This window comes from Pituophis catenifer, unplaced genomic scaffold (genome assembly GCF_029215685.1).
Source record: "Pituophis catenifer annectens isolate HBS135680 unplaced genomic scaffold, rPitCat1.0.hap2 SCAF_4, whole genome shotgun sequence".
NCBI classification, from domain to species: Eukaryota; Metazoa; Chordata; class Lepidosauria; order Squamata; family Colubridae; genus Pituophis; species Pituophis catenifer.
This window is the reverse complement of record NW_027256884.1, coordinates 41,317,968-41,345,110: the sequence shown is the minus strand read 5'-3', so window position 1 is coordinate 41,345,110 and position 27,143 is coordinate 41,317,968. Positions and strand designations below refer to the sequence as shown.

At 38.7% G+C, this 27,143-nt stretch overlaps 1 protein-coding gene across 1 annotated transcript in view; it reads left to right on the top strand.

Annotated features, from left to right (window-relative positions):
- The first annotated feature begins 6,547 nt into the window (after nt 1-6,547).
- The window catches only part of DHRSX (dehydrogenase/reductase X-linked), a 104,259-nt gene continuing 83,663 nt past the window's right edge, over nt 6,548-27,143 (top strand). The window contains exons 1-3 of the mRNA XM_070943588.1: nt 6,548-6,641; nt 7,053-7,160; nt 21,106-21,174. Of these exons, the coding sequence (XP_070799689.1) occupies nt 6,548-6,641; nt 7,053-7,160; nt 21,106-21,174 (271 nt within the window). The remainder of the gene's footprint in view (nt 6,642-7,052; nt 7,161-21,105; nt 21,175-27,143) is intronic.

Here is a 27,143-nt window from a genome sequence, read left to right as displayed (position 1 = left end):
AAAAATGGTCACAATACAAAATGTATTTTTTTTAATTTTATGAGCCTTTATATTTCTAGTTAATTATGATATAATTGTAATATTTAGTAAATTGTACTAAAGAGTACTATTCCTGTTCTTTCCATTTCTATTATGTAATTTTATAATCATACTTCATTTTTAATAAACATTTTGAAGTAAAAATCATGAAATGTTTTCTTAAGATTTTAACTGAATAGAATACCTCTTCACCAATGTCCAGTTCATAATAAATAGTCTTTAGAGCCTGATTTTTGAGACACTGTATATCATTTTATAGAAGTACTTAGTCTATGCCTCTGAATTTTTTCCTCAAAATAAATTTCTTATGTACAAACTTGACTATTTGTGTTACAATAAAGAAACAACAAATTGTCAGTGTTAGAAATTTTAACATGAAAAAAGCCAACAAAAAGTGGAATGAACCCAAAATATTTTCTTTAATAATGATAATGCATACTGAATTGTAATAGTTTGCTGAAGCATAGGAAACAGATTTTATTTTATTTTGCTGTGTTAAACTGAACAACTATAAGATTTTCTGTTCATTTGTTCATGTTCACATCTTAAAATGATTATACCTGCTTGACCAGGAAGGGAATCAGATCTCTGGTCAGAAGTCCTTGTACCTTCATAGTCAGTTACAAAGTAATTTAACATTGAATTTTTAAGGAAATGCTATACGATTTCAGCTTTTTTCTTTAACAAAAACACTTTATTTTCACAATTAATAGAAGCAATACAAAGAGAATATATTGAATATAAAATCAGAATATACAAATAATAACAAGAAATTTAAATAGTGCAGATTTGTTATTTAGACATTGATACTATTAATAAGATCTCCACTTCTGCTTTCATTTTTATCTTATTTTATCATTCTTCCTTCTCTTCTATCTCCCACATTAAGCCATAGTGTGTTTATATACTTGTAATACAAGATAAAATTTAATATATGTGATAGCTCTGAGCACATGAAAGCTTAAGCTGTAATAAAGTATTAATCTATGGACCTGAAAGACTCACTGTTGCTTTTGGGTTTTTCAGTTATTTAAAAGGAATTTTAAGAGGAACTCACATGGTCATGGACATTACCTACTTAAAATCACAACTTTTTTTTGTCTCAGAGTAAAATAAGGCTTGCCCAAATGTTAGTAGCATTCAGATATTTGGTGGACCTTCCTGCATTGTGTGTTTCAGAGTTAGTCTTGGTGTCAATGGTGATAAAATATACATTGGAAACTGTATGCTGATCTAGATCATTTCTGACAGATAAGTAATGAAGCTACAGAAAACATGTCACCCCATGATTATTGGCCATGTGTAAAAGTTACATCTTCTAATTACAAGAAATCTCTCTGGTATGTCTTTACAACGCTGGCATGTACTGTACTTGCATCTATGAGCCTAGCTGATCTTTAGATTGGCAGATATAATCTTTAGATTTGTGTCACAAATATGGAAAAATAAATGAATGGTAAGACTATGCATTTTGCCATCCCTCCCTTCCTCCTCTTCCTTCCTTCCTCCTCCCTCCCTCCCTTCCTCCCTCCCTCCCCTTTCTTTAGCATTCTTATATGATAGTACAATATAACTTCAACCTCAGAGTACTCTCTGCAATGCTGATGAGCAAAGGCTATTCAAACATGTCTTGTATTCAAATACATTTTATGCTAATTGTTACCGAGGCATATGTTGCTTAGACAACTTCTGTATTGATTATATACTTGCTGATAAGGACCAGAAAGAGTGGGTTAGTTGCAAAATTTCCCTTTTTTGCCTGCAACACATGCAATATATGCACTGGAATAGATAGATAATGACAGGAATATAGGTGTTGAACTTCACTAAGTCTGTTAATGCAGCAGTATTTATGTTTGCATGCTGCCTAATTTATTAGACTTTAGATGGCTCAACAGCCTCTGTTCTGCTCTAAAACCACAGTAAATTGATGTCTTTCATCTTTTAACAATAAGTGAAATGGGCTTAATTTTCAAAGGAAGGTGTATGGTAATAGATCCCTTGATTTATTATGTTCAAAAACACACAAAAAACATTTTCACACAAACAGGATTTGAAGTTTCACATATACAAACTTAATCTATTTAAAAAATTTCAGATGGCTTTTTTATTGCTACAATAATTTAAGCTTTTAAAAATGTTCTTATCAAGGCACTTTATAGGGAAACTGGTGTTTTTTTCATTTGTTTTCCTTGTATATCAAAAATGCTGGCAATATTGTACCCTGATCTTCAGATCCTTCCTGCTTTTGTCCAATGTAATACAGTATATTTGATCTGCTTTTTCAACATAGAAGAGGTTGCTCTCATTCAATATTAAAAATATATTTCCCTTCTGTTTGTTTTTTAAGTCTTGTTTCATCCTTCTCCTCAAAGATTATTGTAAAATGCAGCTGATTCTTCAGTCTTTCAGATCCCCCCCCCCCCCAGTGTTTAATATAGTTCATAATTTTAAGACAAATAGCTGGATGACAAAATCTGTCAGTTCGAATAATCTTTTTTTCTGAATGTAGGTTCTTTTAAAAGAAAAAAATGTATATTTACCTTGTTATCTGTACTATCGCTCTAAAAACTTTTTGAAGTAGGATAATTAATTTTTTTTTCATGTATTATCAGAAACACTATCAGAGCAATTCCAATGCTCAGTAGAGTACAAATAAGGGTTATTCATTCATTCGTTCATTCATTCATCGATCCATCCATCCATCCATCCATCCATCCATCCATCCATCCATCCATCCTTCCATCCTTCCATCCATCTATCTCATAGTTTGAGGTGACTCTGAGAAGTTTACGGTGTGAAGCTGCTTATCCTCATCCTGCTGAAAGTGACAGTATCTCTTCTATGTTATCTCTGCATCTTATGGATGGGAAACCAGAAGGGAATTTCAGGATTTTATGCTACATTGGAAAATAAAGAACAAAATGAAGAAGGAAATTGCAAATGATATCCAGACATGTAATCATCAACTGGGCTCAAGGGATTCTTTACTTTCTAAAATGAAATTAGTATCATTTATACTTCATTATTGATATGAGGCAGTCATGTGAGGACTGCTTATTTATTTGTGCTTTCTTTCTAGATAATCTCTTAAAACCTTGGGTTAAATATGCTTTCAACATTTCCAAAATTTTAATCACTTAATTGGTTAATTTGTTTTGCATTTTTCTGATATATGTTGAACATTGCCTGGAATCAATTGGGCAATTAAAATAGTTTATGAACTAAGCAAATACATAAAATATATATCTGGGCAGTTTAAAAATTTGGAGCATTACATTATTTTCTTATAAAGTCTGAACTTTACAGAGTTAAAAGTGACAGATTATAATAATGTCTGGAAATAAGTACTGGAACCATCCCAGAAAAGGTAGCAAAACAGAAAAAATTGCTCTCTAACTTAGCCATTCAGTTCTATATGACAACCACAAATTTCATAATGTACTCTGATTAAGTGCATGTATCAAGTACAGTATTATAACAGTGGGAGGTAGGAATATTTCTGGTTGTCACAACACTCATAGTCTACAACATAAGTTCTCTAGTTTATCCACTAAACTTTTCCACCCCCTGGTAATATTGAACATTTATGAATTTATAAAATTAATTTCAAATTATAACCTAACTCTCTTCATATAATGAAAAAGCACATCGAAAGAAGCAAATTTAGGTGATTTGTGATTATATTAATAGTTTGTTATTTTTCATTGTACTCTATCAAATTAAATAGAACTGCCAAATAATCACTCCGCAGATCAACCCTGAGCTATAAATATTTTCTTCTATTACTTGTATGTTAACTGTGTAACAGTATATTTACCTATTTATCAATATTTTATATCAATAAATTGCAAACTCCAAGCTAATCATGAAAGATATTTATTAAGTACTGTAATTTATAAATGTAAGCAGTTGATTTTCTTTGTAATTTAACTATATTTTGATGTGAAGGACTTATTTAAATAGACAGGCATTGTGCATTAAATGACCTCAATATATAACTCTGTCTTTCTTTTGCCTCCACGATGTATTCTTAATGGCTTAAAGCTGGCAAAGGAGTAAAAGTTTTCTCTTTAGTAAGTCATTGTAAAATGTATGAATGGGAGAAAGTCATTCTTTTTAAAATATTTGTTAAAGAACATTGATGTAAATTAGAGAACATTTTATGCAACTAGAGCTAGAAAGGTGAGTGTGATAAATATGGTATATGATAGAAATAAAGCATGTATGAAAAATCAATGGACTGTTTAGTGATTCAATATTAGGGAGCAAGATAAATATTTCTACTTGGTTGTTTAATGAATTTAAAAATGCATAGAGAATTCTTTGGTAATACCAAAAATATGTTGAGTGGAGATGTGAATGTTTGCATATTATTATATATGTTATATTATTGCCTTGACAAACAAATTGAAATAGAAAAGTGAGTAATAGATAGTTGGTTGCAAGGGATACTGTAAACATTTTTGTTTGAAGAAACAAACTGTTTCTAAGAGATTGATTCTGCCTTTGAAATCGAGTTTTCCATATGTAGGAGAAAGAACAGAGAATGAGTGGAGTGGAAGATGAAGGTGAACACCAAGAATATAGTGGCTGAATGGAGTTAATGAGTTAGTTAAAAGAGGAATTGAAACAAAGACTCAGCAAATATGTTGACTCATACAGATCATATGGCTCAGATTCTAATAGAACAGAGTAAGTATATCACTGTTTAGTTGTAGATAACAGGACTCCAAATTATCATCTAACCAATCTATTGGCTATCATAAGTCAGCTGTTCACCAAATACCCAAATGAGAAATTGGTCAGCTGACTCTTCCAATAGGAAAATTCTATGGTTAAGGAACAGGCCAAAATCTAATCTAGTCCTCCAACATTTCACTGAAACCCATTGTGAATCCATGTGGTAAATTCTTAACAGTCTGTGAGACAAACTTGCTGCCTTTGTTGCCTAGCATATTTTCAATTTTATTGAGAAGATGCATGGAAACACAGTAGTCTAATAATCTGTATCCAACATTCTTCTGAAAGGGAAAACTTCTGAACTTGGCTGCGTGTTCATTCAGCTTCTGAATTCTTTAGTAAGCTATCAAGAAAGGAGTACCTACCACACACCTATGTCTCAGTACGGACAATGCCACCATTCTTTCCACTTCCCCATTGAGTATGAAGTAATCCATTTGGGTTCTTGCATTTTTGCTATATGAGTTTGAAACTTACCATTAACTGAGAAACCTTAAGATATTCTTAAGAGGTTTCTCTTCCACTCTTGGAAACTGACAATACATAAATATTATTTAAATACTTAAGAATTTTATTACAAGCCTAACATCCTGATCTGGACAACTGAGATATTATCCCTGCAAGCCAGTGGTGAAATCCAAATTTTTTACTACCGGTTCTGTGGGCATGGCTTGATGGGTGTGGCAGGGGAAGATACTGCAAAATTCCCATTTCCTCCCCACTCCTGGAGGAAGGATATTGCAAAATCTCTATTCCCACCCCACTCTGGGGCCAGCCAGAGGTGGTATTTGCCGGTTCTCTGAACTCAAAATTTCCACTACCGGTTCTCCAGAACCTGTCAGAACCTGCTGGATTTCACCCCTGCTGCAAGCTCAATGCTAATCAATGTCCTTCACTTAACTTTCAATAACTGATATAACATCTTTTGCTTAAGTTACTGTTTCATAGCTAAAATAGTAAGTTATCTGCATATGATCTACAGCTATTGCACTATAGTCCCTCAAGAATAGAATAGAACAGAATAGAATTTATTGGCCAAGTGTGATTGGACACACAAGGAATTTGTCTTGGTGCATATGCTCTCAGTGTACATAAAAGCAAAGATACGTTCATCAAGAATCATAAGGTACAACACTTAATGATAGTCATAGGGTACAAGTAAGCAATCAGGAAACAATATCAATATAAATCTTAAGGATACCAGCAACAAGGATACAGTCATAAGTATAAGGAGATGGGTGGTGGGAACGATGAGAAGATTAATAGTAGTGCAGACTTAGTAAATAGTTTGACAGTGTTGAAGGAATTATTTGTTTAGCAGAGTGATGGCATTCAGGAAAAAACTGTTCTTGTGTCTAGTTGTTCTTGTGTGCAGTGCTCTATAGCATTGTTTTGAGGGTAGGAGTTGAAACAGTTTATGTCCGGGATGTGCGGGGTCTGTAAATATTTTCACAGCCCTCTTTTTGACTCGTGCAGTATACAAGTCCTCAATGAAGGAAGGTTGGTAGCAATTGTTTTTTCTGCAGTTCTAATTATCTTCTGAAGTCTGTGTCTGTCTTGTTGGGTTGCAGAACCAAACCAAAAGCTTCCTAATACAAACTTCTGGGTGCCCAATTCCATGTATTTAGACATTTCATTAATTTTTCACTTTATAAAGATTGCCAAAGTTCATATTCAAATTCGAGCTCCAAAGCTACTCAAGATACCAATACAACTCACAGAATAGCCCAAAGCACATATTCCAGTAGAGAGAATTTACTTGAAGATGGGCTCCAGCACGAATCTGAAAGCTCAGAAGACTAAACCTCTGGTCCCGGTGACCAACCCAGATTCGATCTTGAGACATTATCCTGGGACAGGTATATTTGCCTTTATTCATGAAAGTGACCGATATACCTAATATACCATTTCAATGTAGTTCACTGGTTTTATTTAATGTGGCATTGTATATTAAAATCACGAAATTAAATCGTACATTACATTATTATAATAATAATTATTTTCAGCTGCAACAGTCAGGTTTTGGGCCATTTATTAAAATGTGATTGAGAAACATTTAAAAAAATATCAATTTTGATAATATTGATTTTTTTTAAAAAAATATTTTTTTATCATTGTACTGCTATATAAAGTGCCTTGGGAAACAGTTGCAACTACAAGCATCATTGTAATTAACATGTGAAATGTTGGTCAGTGATACTTCTGTTTTGATGAGCAATTTTTTTGTTGCAAAACAGTTCCTAACTATTTTATTTTGTCTTTTTGGGCAGTTTTTCCTCTACAAAATGGTAATGTTGCCATGGTAACTGGAGGAATTAAAGGAATTGGTTACCATACTGTGAAGAATTTGGCAAGACTTGGAATGCACGTTATAATAGGTATTATTGTTGTGTTATTATCTGTTAATTGCATGTTTTTATCTTGTTTGTTAAATCCCTCTAGAAATATCTGAATAGCATTTTAAATCTAGTAATTTCCCTCAGAAGACGATTGCTTTGTAACATAGAGGCTTGAAGAAGAATATTTGACATAATTAGGAAAACATTTAAGTTATAGATATTGAACAGGTTTAAGAAGGTTGCAGTTGGAGAAGAAATATAAATACAAATACAAAAGAATTGTTACATACAGCTTGCTTTGCTAGTGCAAAGTTCTATTAAGTAAGCAAAGAAAAATAATTGCTTGGAAAATGTAAGTTTTTCTGGTATTGAGCTGATGACTAGTAGACTGCCTTTAGTTTTTAAAATCAAAACAACATATAGTTTGCATTTTGAAACATTTGTGAAAGTAATGATAAAATCATAAACACCTTTGTTGAAATAGAAAATATTGAAAGAAATGTTCCAAATGTATGTGTGTATGTATGATTAAAATATATTTTAAAAACCATATTCATACAAGGCAGGAAGTGAAATTACTATAAAACAAGAGTGATACCTTTATTAGGACTAATCAAATAAACCCCAAATAGTGAGTTGTCTTCTTCATCTGCAAGACAAGTTGAGATACCAACAGCACATCGATGAACAATTGGCTGTGCTACATCTTTTGTGAAGTCCCCTGTCTGAGCTTTGGGCCTCCATCGCTGCATTTTGGAGATGTATACGACTGCAGATCTTCTTGCGCTGCGAGATTCCCCCTTCTCGCAGATGTGGCCCTCCTCACTATCGAGGGCCCACCTCAAGGAAGGGTTTTGGGACCCAGAGAGGTGGCATGTGAAAACGAGGGGATTGAGGGGTTTTCTAACAAAATTTTTAGTTAAATTTTTAAGGGGTCCTAGGGAGGGGGAGGGTCAGATTGGAATTCGGGCTGTGGGTATGGGGGATAACCCACAAGGGGGAGGGTCGGGTCTGGCAGTGAAGCGTGGCGTGGGGGATGGGGGACCCGGGATCGAGGGGGGGTTAGAGCTTGTCCGGATAGTTTTTTGAACATCAGTACTGTAGGTGGGAGGGGTAGATATGGCGGGAGCAGGGGGCCATATCGTGTTAGGGGAGTGCGCACTCACTGTCTACGAGCGGTGGCGTGCTCCGGCCCCCAAGGCTCTACTTGCTCCTCAGGTTGCATAGTCCCTCAGGACCCAGGCCTTCGGCTGAAGCTGTGCAATGCCAGGTCCGTAGTAAATAAAGCCCCCCTCATCTGTGATCTTGTTCAGGAGGGGGGTGCAGACCTGGCAGGTATTACGGAGACCTGGTTGGGCCAGGAGGGGGGGTTCCCCTCGTTGAAATGTGCCCGCTAGGTTTCCAAGCATTCCATCAGCCGAGGTCACAGGGGAGGGGCGGGGGGGGTAGCGGTTATCATTAAAGAAGGTCTGAGACCGAGGGAGGCCACTGTTCCTCAGATGGCCGGCTGTGAATCCCTTTTTGTGAAATGGGGTCATGGGGTTCAGATGGGTTTGCTGATCACGTACCTGGCTCCCTGCCACGTGGCAACAGCCCTGCCCGAGCTACTCAACGTCATCGCCGCGGTGGCGGTTGATACCCCTAAGCTTATGGTCATGGGGGATTTCAACCTGCCGTCCGTGGGTGAGACGTCAGAGATGGCTCGGGAGTTCATGGCTTCCATGACAGCTATGGACCTGACCCAGTTAATTCATGGCCCTACCCACACAGGGGGAAACATGCTGGATCTGGTTTTTGTCTCTGGACAGCGGTTGAGGGATCTTGATATAGGGGATATAGTTACTGAACCCTTGTCATCGTCAGATCACTCTCTCCTTTGTCTCGACTTTCGAACCGCTGCACCCCGCCGCAGGGAGGCGGAGCCGGTAAGATGGTTCCACCCCAGGCGCCTGATGGAACCTGACAGATTCCAGACGGAGCTTGGGCCATTTCCTGAGGTTCTGGCACACACCTCGACTGGAGACCTGGTGGCCGCCTGGGATAGGGCGGCTGCTGGTGCTCTGGATCGGGTTGTGCCTTTGCGGCCTCTGACCCGGCGCCAATCTCAATTGGCTCCTTGGTTTACCGAGGAGCTGAGGGAGTTGAAGCACCGGAAAAGACGCCTAGAGAGTAGTTGGAGGGTCAGTCTTTCTGAATCTGACCGGACACTAGTAAGATCCCACATTAGGAATTACTTAGTGGCGATAAAAGCAGCGAAATGTAGTTATTTTGCTGCTCTTATTGCGTCATCAGATAATCGCCCGGCCACCCTGTTTAGGGTGACCTGCTCCCTGCTCCACCAGGAAGTGCGGGAGGACCCCTTGGAGGGTAGAGCCGAGGATTTTGTTCAGTATTTGTATGACAAAATCACTCAGATTCGGGAAGATTTGGACTCCGACTGGGTAGTCTCAGGGGGAGAGACAGGGGCAGGTTTTGAGAATGTTATCTGGGATGAGTTTGATCCTGTGACCCCTGAGGACGTGGACAGGATTCTGGGTAGACTGAACACGACCACTTGTTTATTGGACCCGTGTCCTTCCTGGTTAGTACTGGCTTCCCGGGAAGTGACACGAGGCTGGCTCCAGGGGATTATAAATGCTTCGCTGAGTGAGGGTGACTTTCCCACTGCCTTGAAAGAGGCGGTGGTGAGGCGTCTCCTCAAGAAGCCTTCCCTGGACCCGGCAATGTTGGTAAATTATCGTCCGGTCTCCAACCTTCGCTTTGCTGCGAAGGTTGTTGAGAGTGTGGTCGCGCAACAGCTCTCCCAGCACCTGGATGAAAAGACGTATCTGGATCCGTTCCAGTCGGGCTTCAGGCCCGGGTACAGCACGGCAACGGCATTGGTCGCGTTGGTTGATGATCTCTGGAGGGCTCGGGACAGGGGGTGCTCCTCTGTCCTGGTCCTGTTAGATCTCTCAGCGGCTTTTGATACCATCGACCATGATATCATGCTGCACCGGTTGGAAGAGTTGGGGGTGAGAGGCACTGTGTTGCGGTGGTTCTCCTCCTTTCTCTCTGACCGGTCGCAGTCTGTGTTGACAGGGGGACAGAGGTCGACCCCGAGGCCCCTCATATGTGGGGTGCCGCAAGGGTCGGTCCTCTCGCCTCTCCTGTTCAACATTTATGTGAAGCCGCTGGGCGAGATCATCCGTGGTTTTGGGGTGGAGTACCATCAGTACGCTGACGACACCCAGCTGTACATCTCCACCCCAGATCACCTCAACGATGCCCTTGAAGTGATGTCCCGGTGCCTGGAGGCCGTACGGATCTGGATGGGGAGGAACAGACTCAACCCATCCAAGACTGAGTGGCTGTGGTTTCCGACGTCCCGATATAGTCCGTTGACGCCATCACTGACTATTGGGGGCGAATCATTGGCCCCCACGGAGAGGGCTCGCAACTTGGGCGACCTCCTGGATTCACGGCTGTCTTTAGAAGAGCACTTGACGGCCGTGACCGGGAGGATTTTTCATCAGGTTCGCCTGATTCGCCAGTTGCGTCCCTTTCTGGATCGGGACTCGTTACGCATGGTCACTCATGCCCTTGTCACCTCCCGCCTGGACTATTGCAACACTCTCTACATGGGACTCCCCTTGAGGAGCACCAGGAGGCTCCAACTGGCGCAGAGTGCGGCCGCGCGGGTGGTAATGGGAGCGACATGGCGTTCCCATGTAACACCCCTCCTGCGCGAGCTGCACTGGCTCCCGGTGGTCTTCTGGGTGCGCTTCAAGGTTCCGGTTACCACCTTTAAAGTGCTCCATGGCTTAGGACCCGGGTACTTGCGGGACCGCCTACTACCACCAATAGCCTCCCACCGGCCGGTACGCTCCCATAGAGACTCCTCCGGGTGCCGTCAGCCAAACAATGCCGACTGGCGGCCCCCAGGGGAAGAGCCTTCTCTGCGGGGGCACCTACTATCTGGAACGAGCTCCCCCCAGAGATACGGAGGATCCCGGATCTGCGCACCTTCCGCCGCGCCTTAAAGACCTTACTATTTCACCAGGCCGGCCTGGCCTAATTTTCCCCCTCTTTTATAAAAGATTTTTAAAATTTTAAATATCTTTTAGTATTTTATATATTCAATTTTAAATTGGTTTTAAAAGTTTGGGGTTTTAAATTTGTTGGGACCAAAATTATTTAATTTGATTTTATTCTATTTTTTAAATTTTGTATTGTATGTGTTTTTATTGTTTGGCTGTGCACCACCCTGAGTCCTTCGGGAGTAGGGCAGTATAGAAATCTAATAAAATGAAATGAAAATGAAATGAAATATCCTGAAAATATATCATGCTTACTTACAAACGTTTGAAGTGAGCTGAATTGAGAAAGAGTGACTGGCGCAAGATCATCCAACTGGCTTTCATGGCTAAGGCAGGACTTGAACTTATGGTCTCCTGCTTTCTAACTTAGTGTCTTAACCATTTGACCAAACTACAAATATCATATCTTTTGACAACTAGCCTTCCCATTTTCTCCCCACCCCCAATTCTCTCTCATATGCTAGTAAGGTCTGGAGACTTCAAATGCGACTACCTATTTAATGTGTTAATTTGATTACCTGATTATTGTTTATATCTGTTGTGAATGTATCAAAGATATTCAAAAAATTCAAATTGACTAAAATATTTTCCTGCCATAATAGATTTATCGATAGTTATTCAAATTCTTTTGGATAGCAACAAATTTATCTTCACGTTTCCTTTTTTCAAATATAAAGTGACCTGTTTTCAAAATCTTTATAGGCTCATCCAGTTCTGTTTAAACTATTTTTTGACAATGTAACTTCTTTTAATCTAGAAAGATTTTGTTCATGATTTAATTGTGACATAAAATTCGCTAAACTTTAAAATGGTGTTTGTTGGAAAAAGAAAGATCTGGTGATTCTTGAAGTTTTGATTCAGTAATTGTTCTAGACCTGTGATGGCGAACCTATGGCACGCGTGCCACAGGTGGCATGCGGAGCCATATTAGTGGGCACGCCACTAATATGTCCCCAGCCTCCAGAGACTCCTAGAGAGGCTCCTACAGACTCTTAGAGAGGCTCCTAGAGACTCCTAGAGAGGTTCTGGAGGCTGGGGACAGCAAAAAATGTCACTTCCTGTCCCACCGGGAGTTGGGAAATGGGCCTTTTCAGCCTCCGTAGGGCCTCCAAGGGAGTGGGAAAGGCTGTTTTCGCCGTTCCCAGATACACAGAGAGGATCTGGAACCAGGTAAGAAAGAAAAACGGGCCTACCAGGCCATCATGTGCCAGGAGCAGAGGGGAGGGGGGAGGGGGTTGCGCACACATGTGCATGGACCCTCCCCCGCCCTCCCTCTCCTGGCATGCGATGGCAAAAAGGTTAGCCATCACTGTTCTAGACTCTTTATCATGGGAGGGCCTGGTGATGAATTCCTGTTTGATATTTATACGAATATGGAAATTAAGGACAAGATTAGAAATTATTACAGAATAATATCTTTGAATAGTTATCTAGTTAGAAACTAATTGTGATTTTTTAAAACAAAATTTATAAATACACTTACCTGTGTTTTGACAGTTTAGTCAAGAGTTAAAGTCTTAAGCATTAGAATTAAAGTAAGTATTAAGATGATTATTGAATTGTTGTTCCATCTTTCTCTGAATTTTTTTGTTCTTTAAGATGTTTATTTTGAAAGAAATAACTGGTCTGAGAAAACATTTTTTCCTGCTTTTTATTTTTATTATATAATAATAAATATTTTTATTATATAATGATAATGATAATGACCTGGTTGGGCCAGGAGGGGGGAGTTCCCCTCGTGGATATATGCCCGCCAGGCTTCCGTGCATTTCATCAGCCGAGGGCTCAGGGCAGGGGTGGGGGGGGTGGCGGTTATTATAAAGGAAGGTCTGGATCCAAGGGAGACCACTGTTCCACAGATAGCCGGATGTGAGTCCCTCTTTGTGAAGTGGGGTTGTGGAGTACAGATGGGCTTGTTGGTCACATACCTGGCTCCCTGCCACATGGCAACGGCCCTGCCCGAGCTGCTTAACGTTATAGCCGAAGTGGCGGTGGACACCCCCAGACTTGTTATCATGGGGGATTTCAACCTGCCATCTATCGGTGAAACGTCTGAGGTGGCTCGAGAGTTCATGGCTTCCATGACGGCCATGGACCTCACTCAATTAATTCATGACCCCACTCACACAGGGGGACACACTCTGGACTTAGTTTTTGTCTCTGGTCAGTGGTTGAGTGGCCTTGATATAGGGGATATAGCCATCGAACCCTTGTCATGGTCTGACCACTTGCTCCTTCGACTGGACTTTCTAACCGCTGCACCCCGCCGCAGGGAGGCGGGACCGACCAGGTGGTTCCGCCCCAGGCGCCTGATGGACCCTGATAGGTTCCAGATGGAGCTTGGGCCATTTCCTGAGACTCTGGCTCATGACTCGGCTGAAGACCTGGTGGCCGCCTGGGATAGTGCGGCTGCCGGGGCCTTGGACCGTGTCGTGCCTTTGCGGCCTCTGACCCGGCACCGAACTCACCTAGCTCCTTGGTTCTCCGAGGAGCTTAGGGAGATGAAGCGCCGGAAAAGACGCCTGGAGAGTAGTTGGAGAACCAGCCGCTCCGAATCCGACCGAACACTGGTGAGGTCTCATATTAAGACCTACCTAGTGGCGATAAAAGCGGCGAAATCTAGCTAGATTTCCGTGCCCCTCCTGGTTGGTACTGGCTTCCCGGGAGGTGACACGAGGCTGGCTCCAGAAGATTGTTAACGCTTCTTTGAGTGAGGGGGTCCTGCCGGCCGCTTTGAAAGAAGCGGTTGTGAGGCCCTTCCTCAAGAAGCCCTCTCTGGATCCGGCTGTTTTGGCCAACTATCGTCCAGTCTCCAACCTTCGCTTTGTTGCGAAGGTTGTTGAGAGTGTGGTAGCGCAACAGCTTCCCCGGTACCTGGATGAAGCTGTCTATCTAGACCTGCTCCAGTCCGGCTTCCGGCCTGGGCACAGCACGGAAACGGCATTGGTCGCGTTGGTGGATGATCTCTGGAGGGCTCGGGATAGGGGTTGCTCCTCTATCCTGGTCCTGTTAGACCTCTCAGTGGCTTTTGATACCATCGACCATGGTATCATGTTGCACCGGTTGGCGGGGTTGGGGGTGGGGGGCACCATTCTGCGGTGGTTCTCCTCCTACCTCTCTGACCGGTCGCAATCTGTGTTGACAGGGGGGCAGTGGTCGACCCCGAGGCACCTTGCTTGTGGGGTGCCACAAGGGTCGGTCCTCTCGCCCCTTCTGTTCAACATTTATGTAAAGCCGTTGGGTGAGATCATCCATGGCTTCGGGGTGGAGTTCCATCAGTACGCTGATGACACCCAGCTGTACATCTCCACCCCAGGCCACCCCAACGATGCCCTTGAAGTGATGTCCCAGTGCCTGGAGGCCGTGCGGGCCTGGATGGGGAGAAACAGACTCAACCCCTCCAAGACCGAGTGGCTGTGGCTTCCGGCGTCCCGATATAGCCAGCTGATGCCATCGCTGGCTATTGGGGGCGAATCACTCGCCCCCACAGAGAGGGCTCGTAACTTGGGCTTCCTCCTGGATGCACGGCTGTCTTTAGAAGATCATTTGACGGCCGTGGCCAGGGGGGCTTTTTATCAGGTCTGCCTGATACGCCAGTTACGCCCCTTTCTAGATCGGGACTTCCTACGCACAGTCACTCAGGCACTCGTCACTTCCCGCCTGGACTACTGCAACGCTCTCTACATGGGGCTCCCCCTGGGGTGCACCCGGAGACTCCAGCTGGTCCAGAACGCGGCTGCGCGGGGGATTATGGGGGCGACGAGGTGCTCCCATGTGACACCTCCCCTGCGCGAGCTGCACTGGCTCCCGGTGGTCTTCCGGGTGCGCTTCAAGGTGTTGGTGACCACCTTTAAAGCGCTCCATGGCTTAGGGCCGGGGTACTTATGAGACCGCCTTCTGCCACCAATAGCCTCCCACCGGCCAGTACGCTCGCACAGAGTGGGCCTCCTCAGGGTGCCGTCTGCCAGACAATGTCGGCTGGCGACTCCCAGGGGGAGAGCCTTCTCTGTGGCGGCGCCCACCCTCTGCAACAACCTCCCCCCAGAGATACGTACAATAACAGACCTCCGGATTTTTCGTCGGGCCCTGAAAACCCATTTATTTCAACTAGCTGGGCTGGCTTGAGTTAAATTTTAAATTGATTTTAAATTGGGTTGTTTTAATTTACGCCAAAATATTTAATTATTTTAAACTGCTTTTAAATTTTGTATGTTCTGTTTTTTACTTTGGCTGTTCACCGCCCTGAGTCCTATTTGGAGAAGGGCGGTATAGAAATAGGAACAAAAAAAAAAAAAAAAAAATGATAACAAGTTGTATCATCTGATAGACAATAAATTACATCACCTACTGTATCTTATAAAACTTTTGTATTTAGGCCTATATTACAGCATGGAAAATGTTGTTTTAATCCTCTTTCCCTAGTGACATATTGTAGATTAGCAAAATAATGACATTTTATCTGCTCAAAAAATCTCAAATGACCATAGTTAAATACAAAAAATACATTAGAAAAAAGTTATACAAATATTCCTTTTGTTGTATAAAGAGATGATATATTTATACTAGAAAGTTTCCATTGTAGAGTCTAACACTTTGTTATACAGTATGTTATTCATTCGTTTTATTGGCCAAGTGTATGAGCTCATGTTTATGTTTATGTTTTGTCAGTAGAAATTGCTCAAAAAAATAAAGGGATGGAATTCTAGTAACAAAGTGCTTATTTAGTCATCAGCTAGGGAGCAAACTGAAAAAAAGTTATTCCATCAAGGTTATTAGTGGTTTTGTGCAGCTAAAATTAAAATAAAATAGGCTGTGATTGCTAATCCTTTTTATAACTCTTGAAATAAAAAAGTTCATTTATTGTGTGATAAGTGACTTGAAGGTATAATATTTTGCATTATTTTATAGAAACATCTGTTTATGAAAAAGTTGCTACATTTATTTTTCTGTAATTGGATTGCAAAAGGATTATACATTGATAACAATACATTTTTTAAAGAATCATGATTTCCAAACCAATTTCAAGTGTGGTTTCAAGATGTTGTTGTTGTTAATTTTAATTTGTTAATTTTAATAACATTTCTCAATATTGAAGATGAGAATGTATAGACTGATTAAAAGAAATTGAGTGAATTCAAATCAAACTGCATTAGTAAATGACCACTCATTTTTCCACACTTTGGTAGAGAGTTTAGTAATTTAGTTTAAACTATACCAGTATGAAACAAAATGCACAAGAGTTTTTAATGATCAGTAATAATTATTAATGTACAATATGTAGTCTGAAATGACTATTAAGAGATTAAAGAAGACTTCAATAAATAAATCACTCTGTAGCAACTTATGGAAAAGGAGAAAGATCAGATAAAAATCTTGCATTGATGTTCCTTCCTTTCATGTACCCACTACACTATTTGGATATTAATTTTTTCCTTTGCTTAGACTGAAAAAATGAAAAGATTTGATTTCATATCCATGACTCTTTTTAAACAGAACTGAATGGGAATGTTAATTTGCTGGCTGACTTGCTTGATCTGCATATGTTGATTATGATTATAGTGGATGCTTGTTCTGTATAACAAACAAACAAACAAATTGAAAGTTTTAAAAAAGCACCATATGTCTGCTTTTTTCATTTGCAGTGTAAATGGAGATCTACTAGTAAATAGATGTAATTGAAAATGGATCTAATATGTAAGGATGAAAAAGATACTTCTTAAGTATATGTGTTAAAAGAGGGCTATTATTATGAGAGGCTAGCAGAATGGAAATAGGGATTCTTGCAAATTGCTTGGACAAGATCAGACTCATGGCTATATCCCATCCATGCGACATATGACAAATATTTTTTATGTAATATCAGAGGATTGGAATTTTGGGTAGTGTATATTTGTATAGAAAGAAAGCTATACTTACATCCTGTCCTGATTGGTATCCTGTATCCTAGATGATGCTGTATTCTAATTATGACACAAATAGATGTTAATAGCACCATATCTTTGTAATATAAATTATTGCATTGATTTCTGATCATTTAATTGGTCTTCTTTCCAAAGGAAGTACAAGAGAAATAAAATTAATTAACTAAATTAAAATGATAAATCATTAAGTATACTAGCTGAAAATAATGGAAATTATAATCCATATTTAGAAAGTATTAATTTTGGAAGAACTGACAGAATTCTTCATCTGAACTAGATTCTAATGCAGTGTTCCTTGATGCCATATATACATACTGGATTCAGAAGATCCAGCAGTTTCTGAATTATACCTTTAACATCTGGTGAACAATGGAAAAGATAAAAAAATTCCAAAAATTGTGTTGTTGTTGTTGTTTGCTTCATTGATTGAAGAGAGCTTTTTGATTATGTAAACCACAAGAAACTAGATAACCTTTAAAAACATGGTTGCACCAGTTGACCTTATCTACTTGTTGGAGAATTTATATGAGGACCACAAACAGCTAGAACCTATTATAGAGCAACAAATGGGTTAGGATGAGAGAGGAGTGCATTAAGGTAGTATAATGTCATCTTATATATTGAATCATAAGCAGAAATAGGTATTTGAATTTAAAATTGTTAGAAGAAACATCCAAAACTTATATACTGATGATATCATTTTGTTGGCTGGATGTGAGAAAGATTTAAGATCTACCCACAGAAACTTTAGAAATTCATGTATACCTTTTAGAAATAAACCCAAAAGATCATATTTGGACTGGTTTGAAACTTTAACTGCCAACCTGAAAACAGTTCTTATCAAAGAAGTCCAGTATCTTATCTGGACTTTAACTTTAGTCCAGAAATAGGATTATAAAAAAAAACAAAATGGTTTGATGGGATATTTAAAGGCTTAGTATAATGCCTTTTTAATATAAAGAAAGATGTGACATTGAGGGAGTTGTGGACAAATTAATTCAATCAGTTAGGATGAAAGATACATGCCTTTTTTGGCATATAACTAGAGGACTAGGAAAACCACTCCCTCCTTCAATTAATCAAATGCCAACTCATGCTTGGGAGGAATAATTTAGATGGTTGTGCTTGAGATTTGAATGAGAGTCAGATTAATCTGGACCTAACTCCTTATTGGCCTCCTGTTACAATACTATACAAGCTATATTGGCTTGATCCCTCAAGGTTAAAAGGCTCCCAGTGTTCTCCATGAAATAAAAGAATTCTAGTTGATGAGGAACCTATATTAGGGGTTTCCCTGAGCAAACCCCATTCCTTAGTAGCACTTAAGATGTTACCTAGTTTGGGTAATGAAACAACTGCAAGAAAACAACCAAGCTCAGAAACCATTAAAGACTCTTCATGAAGCTTATAAATATTTTGGGATGCATTTTGTGAAGGCAGCAGAAGGAGTTAAAGTACTGGCAAAATGGAATCCACCAGATTACAAAATCATAAATGACTGAACAACAGTTACAGTAAACTAATTCTCAGATATCTTCATCCATTTTAGTACATTATGCCATTTAGTAAATTTGCTTTTAGTCATTTAGCACAATTTAGTTTATAGTTTTTAGACCTCCCAAATCAAGAGACCCTGGGTATGTTACAACACATTAAAGATGTGCAAACAATAATAATGGAATATAATAAATCAAACCCCCCTATTACCTTTCATAGACACTAATTACATTTAATTAGGATTGAAAAGTCTTATTTAGTGCAAAAAATTAAACAACACTCAAAATCTATGCTTGCTTTCATATGGTATCCTTTAATGCTAGCAGGAGCTTTATGAACAATGTATCATAAACCTAATGACACTTCATCTCCTTTCAAGAGCTTTGAAAGCTTTTTTAAAATAAATCTTATATTGAATGCTTTTGTTTACTGTGTAAGACTTTCTATCAAGCGATGCTATATTTATCTCCCAGTTTTTCCTCTATGACAATTAGAGCTGGCAAGCAGGGAGCCTGGGAACCGAAAAGGCCAGCTGCCATCAATAGAAAGGATAGAAAATAAGCTATTACAACAAAAGGGCAGAATAAGTCTCTCTCTCTTCCTCTCCCCCATCCATCCATCCATCCATCCATCCCGCTAGCCTTTCAGGCTCCTAGGTTTTTTTTCCTGGTTGTCACATTTAATGGCAAGGGTCCAGGTTATTTGCTAGACTGCATCTCACTGGGGGTATCTGTCCCCTCCATCAAACAGGGCATTGTTTGCCTAAATACTGATATCTAATGGGATCTAGGATGCACACCCTTTCTAAAGCATGTGGAAAAGCCTCCCTCCAGGGATCTGGCAAGTCCCCACCCTTTTAGTCTTCTGGAAGGACATAAAGAACTGGTTCTTTCCCTAGATAGAGATTGGTTTAAGTAAGGTAAGAGCCTCTGGCTGGCTTTGTTGGAACAGTTTTTGTTTTATTGTTTCCACTTTTTTGTGGCTTTGCTGTTGTGAGCTGTCCAGAGTTGTCTTATAGACGGATAGCTCTATAAATATTTAAATAAATAAACACACTTATATTTTCTACCACCCTGCACAGTTCTTAGATTCCATAGAAGCCGATCTTTCTTCTTTCTCATTATATTTTATATTGCACTAAACCTTACTTACCTGCCTCTGATGTTGAGATGCCCTGGAAAATTTCTTTAAATTGCCTATATTTAATCCTGGCAAATATTTTGTTTCTTTGGTTAGCAAATTTATTACAAGGAAAAATGTACTGAAATATGTAAATCATTATATGGAAATTTAGGCAACAGCAGAATAGCAGTTCTCCACTTTTCAACTTAAAAGCAGGACAGACAATGAAGATGTTTTTGAAATTCAGCTATAGAATACTGTCTTGAATGTACTTTCTATTCTTCATTCTAACATTTATGTCTTTATGTTATCTATCACATTTATGGTTTTAATCACTTTGCAAATAATGGACAAACCGGCAGATTAAATTAAGATGAAAATTTATACTTTGGATATTATTTATTCTTTATATCTTTAAAAGATGCTATTGTTATAATTCATTTCCTTCTACATTCCCTTATAAGTGGTTCTGGTTAAGCTAGAGTTCTGTTTTGAAATGGCTTGTTTGCCTGAGTATGAATCTTTGCACTTTTGAAAAACATTGAACCTGAACTATACAATTTTTGCTCCCAGATTTCAATTTTCCAGGGAGATGTTCCACTTTTATTACTTTTTTTATTACTTTTATTTCTTTATCAGTTTTTTTTCTGCTGTTCCTGAAAATGTAAATACAGGTTGAGCAAGTACTTTAATTTACATTACCTAGGTTGTATATATTTATGCTAACATTTATTTAGGCACCTTAATTTTTATGCAAATAATACACCACAATACTTACTTATGCTTTGGCCCACCCTTGTTGTACAATGCCATGGGCAACCCAGCCCAATCTTCTTCTTTTCTTTTCCTCTTCCAGGCATAGCACCCACAATAACTGAGTAATATGGTACATTTATCTATTATTTCCCTAGAAAGTGGTTCATAGGTTGTATTGATGTACATAGCCTTAATTTAAAACTCTAGATATTCATTTTTTGTATCATCAAAACTGTTTTACATTTTTTCCACATCCTTTCTTGGAAAACTCACGTAAAGATTGAATTAATATTTCAACTCATTATATTTATGTCAAGCATATGGTTTCCTACTACAGGATCACAGTGATCTGATCAGATTCTATATTTATAAGTAAATAATAAAGCAATTAAAGACGACATAGGACTATTTTAATTAAGAAAATACTACATATAAATACATTATATTTACTGTAAAAAAACCCTGCACTGTTTCATTGTTCGTTGTTCTGTTTTCTTTACCTAAACATTTAATACAAAGTAATTTTTTATGTATTTTATATTACGTAATGTTTGTATTTATAATATGTTACCAGTCATTCATTATTCTCTATTTTGATTTTTCTAACAGCTGGAAATGATGAAAAGAAAGGCCAAAGATCTGTGATGAAAATCAAAGAAGAAATTCTGAATGCGAAAGGTAATTTATATGGCCTTTTCTACTACATTATAGAAGTTGCATATTTCTCAATTTATTTTTCTTTTAAGTTCATTCTACTTTTTATGTGTTTTTTTTATAATACACATTTCTCAAAAATTGCAACTGATTCTTTTCCTTTTGCTGCAACTGATTATGTTTCTAAAGGCTCCTTCCATTTTGGGTTTTCAAAAGAAAACATAACTAATAAAGCATTTGGCAGTAAAAAGGTGTCAGTGCTAGATTAAATGATACTGATAATCTAAAGCGAAGTAAAACTTTAGACTTTTGTAACATTAAACAATATATGATGGGTGAACATCACATATGAAATGGGATTTCATTTTCATTTTTTCTTATATAGTTTATTAACATGCTAGCAGTCCTACAAGGCTTAGCCTAGTCATTTCTGGCTAATTTGTAAATAGAAAATCCATACCTGTGGCTATATACCAAACTTACTATTAGACTTATTAAACTCTTTACAACATATTTTCATAGGGGAGAGTTTAATTAAAGAACTAACACCACAAAACGTTAATTGTGTGATGCTAGCTTTTTGACAGTATGACAAGTATGGTCTAAAATACAACAATTATAGCAGTCATCATTCCTCACTATTGACTTGCTGTACAGAATAGGAATTGTAGTTCAAAAAAAAAGGCAGAAGTAATTCTCTTCTAAGTGACATAAAATTGAGCTTGAGTAAACCCACTTGAAACAAAGTGTACCTTTGGAGAAGGTGACTCTTCTAAAACAATTCTGAAGGTTTTGTTTATACCCAGTTTTATTTGCATGAGTCTTATTTTTCACTCAATCTTATTTTTGTTGCTGTAGGGGCCCACTCTTGCTGGGTTCTGCACAGCCCCTTCCTGCTATATTTATTACTGCTACTATAGCAATTACAGCTGTTCACAATAGGATAATTGCAACAGAATATTCTTTCCTTCCTCTACCTCTGAATTTTATAGTTCAGTACCTCTTTAAATTGAGAAGAAGTGAATTTGCACGCTCCCTGAAGCCCAAGGCAGCGATAGTACAGATGTAAAAGAAATGTATATAGCAGCAAATAAGAAGAATAATTTGGTAATAGGTGAATTGCATGGCTCATTTGGGATGTTTGCACAGCTCACAGCTTTCCATTACAAAAAAACTACTAGTTGGTTCATACCTGCTTTCTGCCCATGGCTATAGAAGCAGGAAGAGCACAAGTGTAAAGAAACCAAATTTGTACAGAGTGTTTGTAAAAGGAAATAATGTTTTATTAGTTACCACAATTTCTATATATTTATTGATTTAAAACATTCATATAGCCATCCATCTTTCACCAGCTCTGGGCAGCTCCCAAACAAGAATTAAAAGACAAAATACATATAAAAACTTTTTAAGAACCATAAAACGTATTTAAAATATAAAATATTAAAACAATAACAATTTGGATTCATCCAACTATATAGATCCAGTTTACATTTCTCTTGTTGGGATTCTTTTGAATAATTCTTAAATGAGGATATTTCTGCATCCATGCAGAATAGTGCTGAATTATTCCGTAGGTGCACATTTTAGTGGATTGCAATACTGTCATTCTTGCATTGTGTGTTTTAAAAACAAGTTACTTTAATCATAATGCATTCAAAACTGAATGAGGAAATTCCTGAAGAACAAAACACTCCATGTTTTGTTTCTGCCTAACTATGTCTATCCTGAAAAAAAATAAAAAAAAATTGGAATGTCATGACTTGTTTTAGGTTGGAAACAACAAATCATTTCCTGTTTTGTGCATGCCCCCAATTGAAAACTGATCCACATGACCACCGATCTACAGTGAAGACATTGGGATTTCATTTTCATTGTAGCCGGATGTTAGTAAAGAGAGGGAAGGTAGTTAAGACCAAGCAGGCCACATAGCAACATGCAGACCAGCTACAAGTACTTTGATATTCCATACTCACATGGAACCTGATCAGGCTAGGAAGACCACAGCATCCAAGTACCATCAAAGAAAGACAGGTCCTGAAAAGGCAGATCAATGGAAAGAACAAGATCCATGCCATTAACAGCATGCCCTGTCAGTCATCAGACTTCCTGCCAGTATAATGAGCTGGCCAAAGGAGAACGTGTATGGAGGTTTCTATCCCAAGTCGAATATCCAGGGACTGTATCTTGCATCAGCTGGAAAGAAAGTAGGCAGTGTCTGGTAAGTGTCAAAGCCAAGTCATGGGTATCCAGAGCACTAACAAATGCACGAATAAGATAACAGCCGAAGATAAAAGGTAAAAATCAAGTAGACAAGGTTCCACGAGAATCTAAGACAAGACCTAGCATTCGATATACCATTGACAACTGAATTGGCTGACATTGGGAAATCTTCTCAGTGGCTGGAAAGAGCTGGACTAAAGGACAACATTGAGGTACTGATCATAGAAGCACAAGAACAGGCACTAATCACCAGATCTGTTGAAGCAGGGGTATATCACACTAGTCTAGACAGCACCTGAGATGCAAAGAAGCCCCAGAAACAGTCCAACATCGTGGTAGGATGTAATATGTGGGCAGGAACAGCACATACTGAACGACACAATCTAATAGCTGGCATTGAGTACAGGAACATCTGCATGGCTAGATTTTTCCAAGTCCAAATGGAAGATTCCACAGAAGGTGATAGAGAATGCCAGGGATAAGAACCAGATCCAGATGGACAGGCAGGTACAGCCAAATATTGTTGTAGCAGACAAGAACCAACAGTGATGGAAGATGTACAGTATCAAGTGACAGCAACATCAGGCAGAAGTAGTATGAAAGACTGGACAAGAACCAGGCCCTGAAAGAGGAACTGGAGAGAATGTGAAAAGTAAAGGCTAAAGTGGTTCCAGTAATGATAAGAGCATTTGGGCTGTATTTCCTAAGCTGGGAGAATGGCTTGGAGCTTTCTGTCTGGAAGAGTATGGTGCTAGGAACATCTAAGTTACTGTGCAGAACCCTCAAACTCCCAGGCTTCTGGTAGGGGACCCATAATTGAGGAAAACACATGCCATGCATTGTGATTAACAGGATGATGTTTTTTTTTTTAACAAAGTAACTGAATGGCCAATTGCTTATGCTGTTGTGTTGATCTACAAGTGAAACAGTTCTATATAGAAACAAAATGTTTGCTTTTGATCTGATTAATGCATACATCCCTGGAGGTCAGATTCTCCAACATGTATTAGCTCAAATTATCACAGATATCTGAGTAATTATGATAGTTCCTGCTGTGTCAAAATGCTTGACAGTATATTGAAATTTATCGTTGTGGCATTTGAAACCTTTCAGAGCTAACATAAATAACCATTTATATACATTGCTTCAATTTTATTCTTTAAGATTGTCATCCATTCAGGAATGCTAAATGTTTGTGATCAGTTTTGGCTATAGGGCGATTTGAAATTAGCTGTATTATATTGAGGGCTCATTAATTAATGTTATAGTACCTCCTTCTAAATAATGGGTGTCAAACTCGATCACATCACGTGACGTATCACAATGTATCATGATGTTTTTTGCCTTTGCGAAGCTGGGGTGGGCGTGGCCTGTGCATGTCGCATCCAGCCCGCGGGTCGCCAGTTTAACACATTTATTCTAAATCATCTTGTCATAAAAGTCTTCCTTGTGTTTATTTTTGTTTTCTTTGATTACTTTTCTCAGTGGAGTTCTGTCTTTAGCTTTTTATAGTTCAGCTGCAATCATCCTTATTAAAAAATATTCCAGCACAAGGTACAGTATAGGCTGAGATGTAAAGAATGTACAGTAATGCATGGGTATGGATTGGCTATTAATGAATTTAAGCAACAGTGGATTGATTTACATCCAGATGAATGGTCACCAGAAAAATTATGCAAACTTTTCTAATCTTTAATTAAAAATCAACAAAAGAAATGTCATGTAAATATGATCCTTGATAATCTGATTGTAATGAGATTAATCATCTTTAAACTGTTGTTCATTCTTATTGTCCATAAATTATTGCAATTTTAGTTATGGACTATGCAACTGAAATTCTATTCATTTACTCCAATATAAGTCAACAGAGCATGTTTTCAAGCCATCACATATATAAACTTAAGTAAGCTGCAATTACCTAACATTTACATGATTGTATTCCAATCAAGCTGTTACAGAAAGGCTGATTTTTTTTTTTTTGTAAATTAAGTTAGCTTACTTCATTATTGAACATCCTGAATATTTAAAAAATTCCAACCATACATATTTAAGAAAACATTGTGGATAGTTGGAGACAGCCTACTATATTAGGCAACTCACATTTATTCTAAGCTCTTATTCAACGACATGAGTAAAAAATTTACAAAGTATTTTTGTGGTGATGTAAACTTAGTCTATTTCGAAGTGTTGACTACAGTCTAAACGTACTTGTCCAACTTTAGGGATAGTGCTCATCTCTGTTTCCTAGCCAAGGGACTCAGCATTGTCCAAAGATGATTCTGTGGGCATGTGGCTGGCATGCCAATACGCCAAGGCACATGGAATGCTGTTACTTTTCTACCAAAATGGTACCTATTTATCTATTTGCATTTACATGTTTAAACTACTAGGTTGGCAGGAGCTGGGGTTGTGGAACTTGGGTCTTGAACTGCCAACATTTCGGTTGATAAATTCAGAATCTTAACCACTAGGCCACCAAGTTCCCCTGATAAATATTCCTTCAAACGGAGTATTTTGAAGATGTGTTTGCAAGATTTCTTATTCTAAATTAGACTGTCACTTGTAATACAGCCATGTTCCCTGGTGCATTTCACTCACTAATTACAAAAGGAGCTGTATTTTTGTTAGGAGAGATCATTCTGTCAGGCTTCCCAGGAATCCTGTTTTCTTTTGCACATACCTGCATGCTTTGGGGTTGGTTTTTTCACTCATCGGAAGAACTCCCTCTAGGTCTGTTTTTTCTTGGAAGAGCTCCAGGCAAATTGTTGGTTGCCACTGTCTGGGCAAGGAGTGCTGGCAAAATGTGTTTCAGCAGCCAAGTCTGGAACAGGCTGTTTCAGGACAAAAAGAAAAGATAATTCTGGCTTCAAATCAGAAACAGTGAGCAAATAATGTGTAGCAGAAACAATTCATTTTGTTTTCTCAGAGTTGAGACATCCTGCTCGTGGCAGTAAGGTGTTGAGCTATTTGGCATTTGGAGAATGGAGCAAGGAATAAAGTCCACAGCAAAAGGAAACAAATGAAAGCTGCAGTGGCATTGCGGATGTGTTGTTGGTTGATATGATTAACATGATGATGTTTGGTGGGCCTTTAAAAATCGAAAGCAAAAAGTGGTTCTTGCTTCGTTGGGTTGCAGTAAAGATCAGGCCAAAGCACAGTGATATATTTTTCAGACTAAATTCTACTTTACTATATTGCTTCATTCATACCTTTTAATCTGAAGAATGGGGGAAAGGGACAGGATATGCAAACATAATTGAATAAGGCAGATTTATGCTGATTTATTTATAGTGAAAATCTATTTCGTGAATGTGTGGTATCCTATAAAAATTAATTTACACCCATATACAATTTAAATTACAAAAGGAAAAGAACAATAATAGCTAATGTCTTGTGCTGTCAAGAAATCTATAGAAGATGCACTTTCTTGCGTGCTTCATCTTAGCTTGGCGTACCTGGAGAAAAATACTCATGCTGTTTGTTGATTTTAGCTCGGTGTTCAACATAATCATTCTTCAGCATTTGCTGAACAAATTGGGCCTATTAGATTTTAATACTCTTTTAGGTAATTTGATACTTGATTTCCTTATTGATAAGTTTCCAACTCCCATCTCCTTGAGTACGGGTTTCCCAAAGGGCCATGTTTTGAGTCCGTTACTGTTCACTTTGATGGCCCATGACTGCTGTACCAAGTCTACTACAAATATATTGTCAGGTATGTGGATGACATGGCAGTGGTGGGGCTTATCTGGGATGACAATGAAGATTCTTAT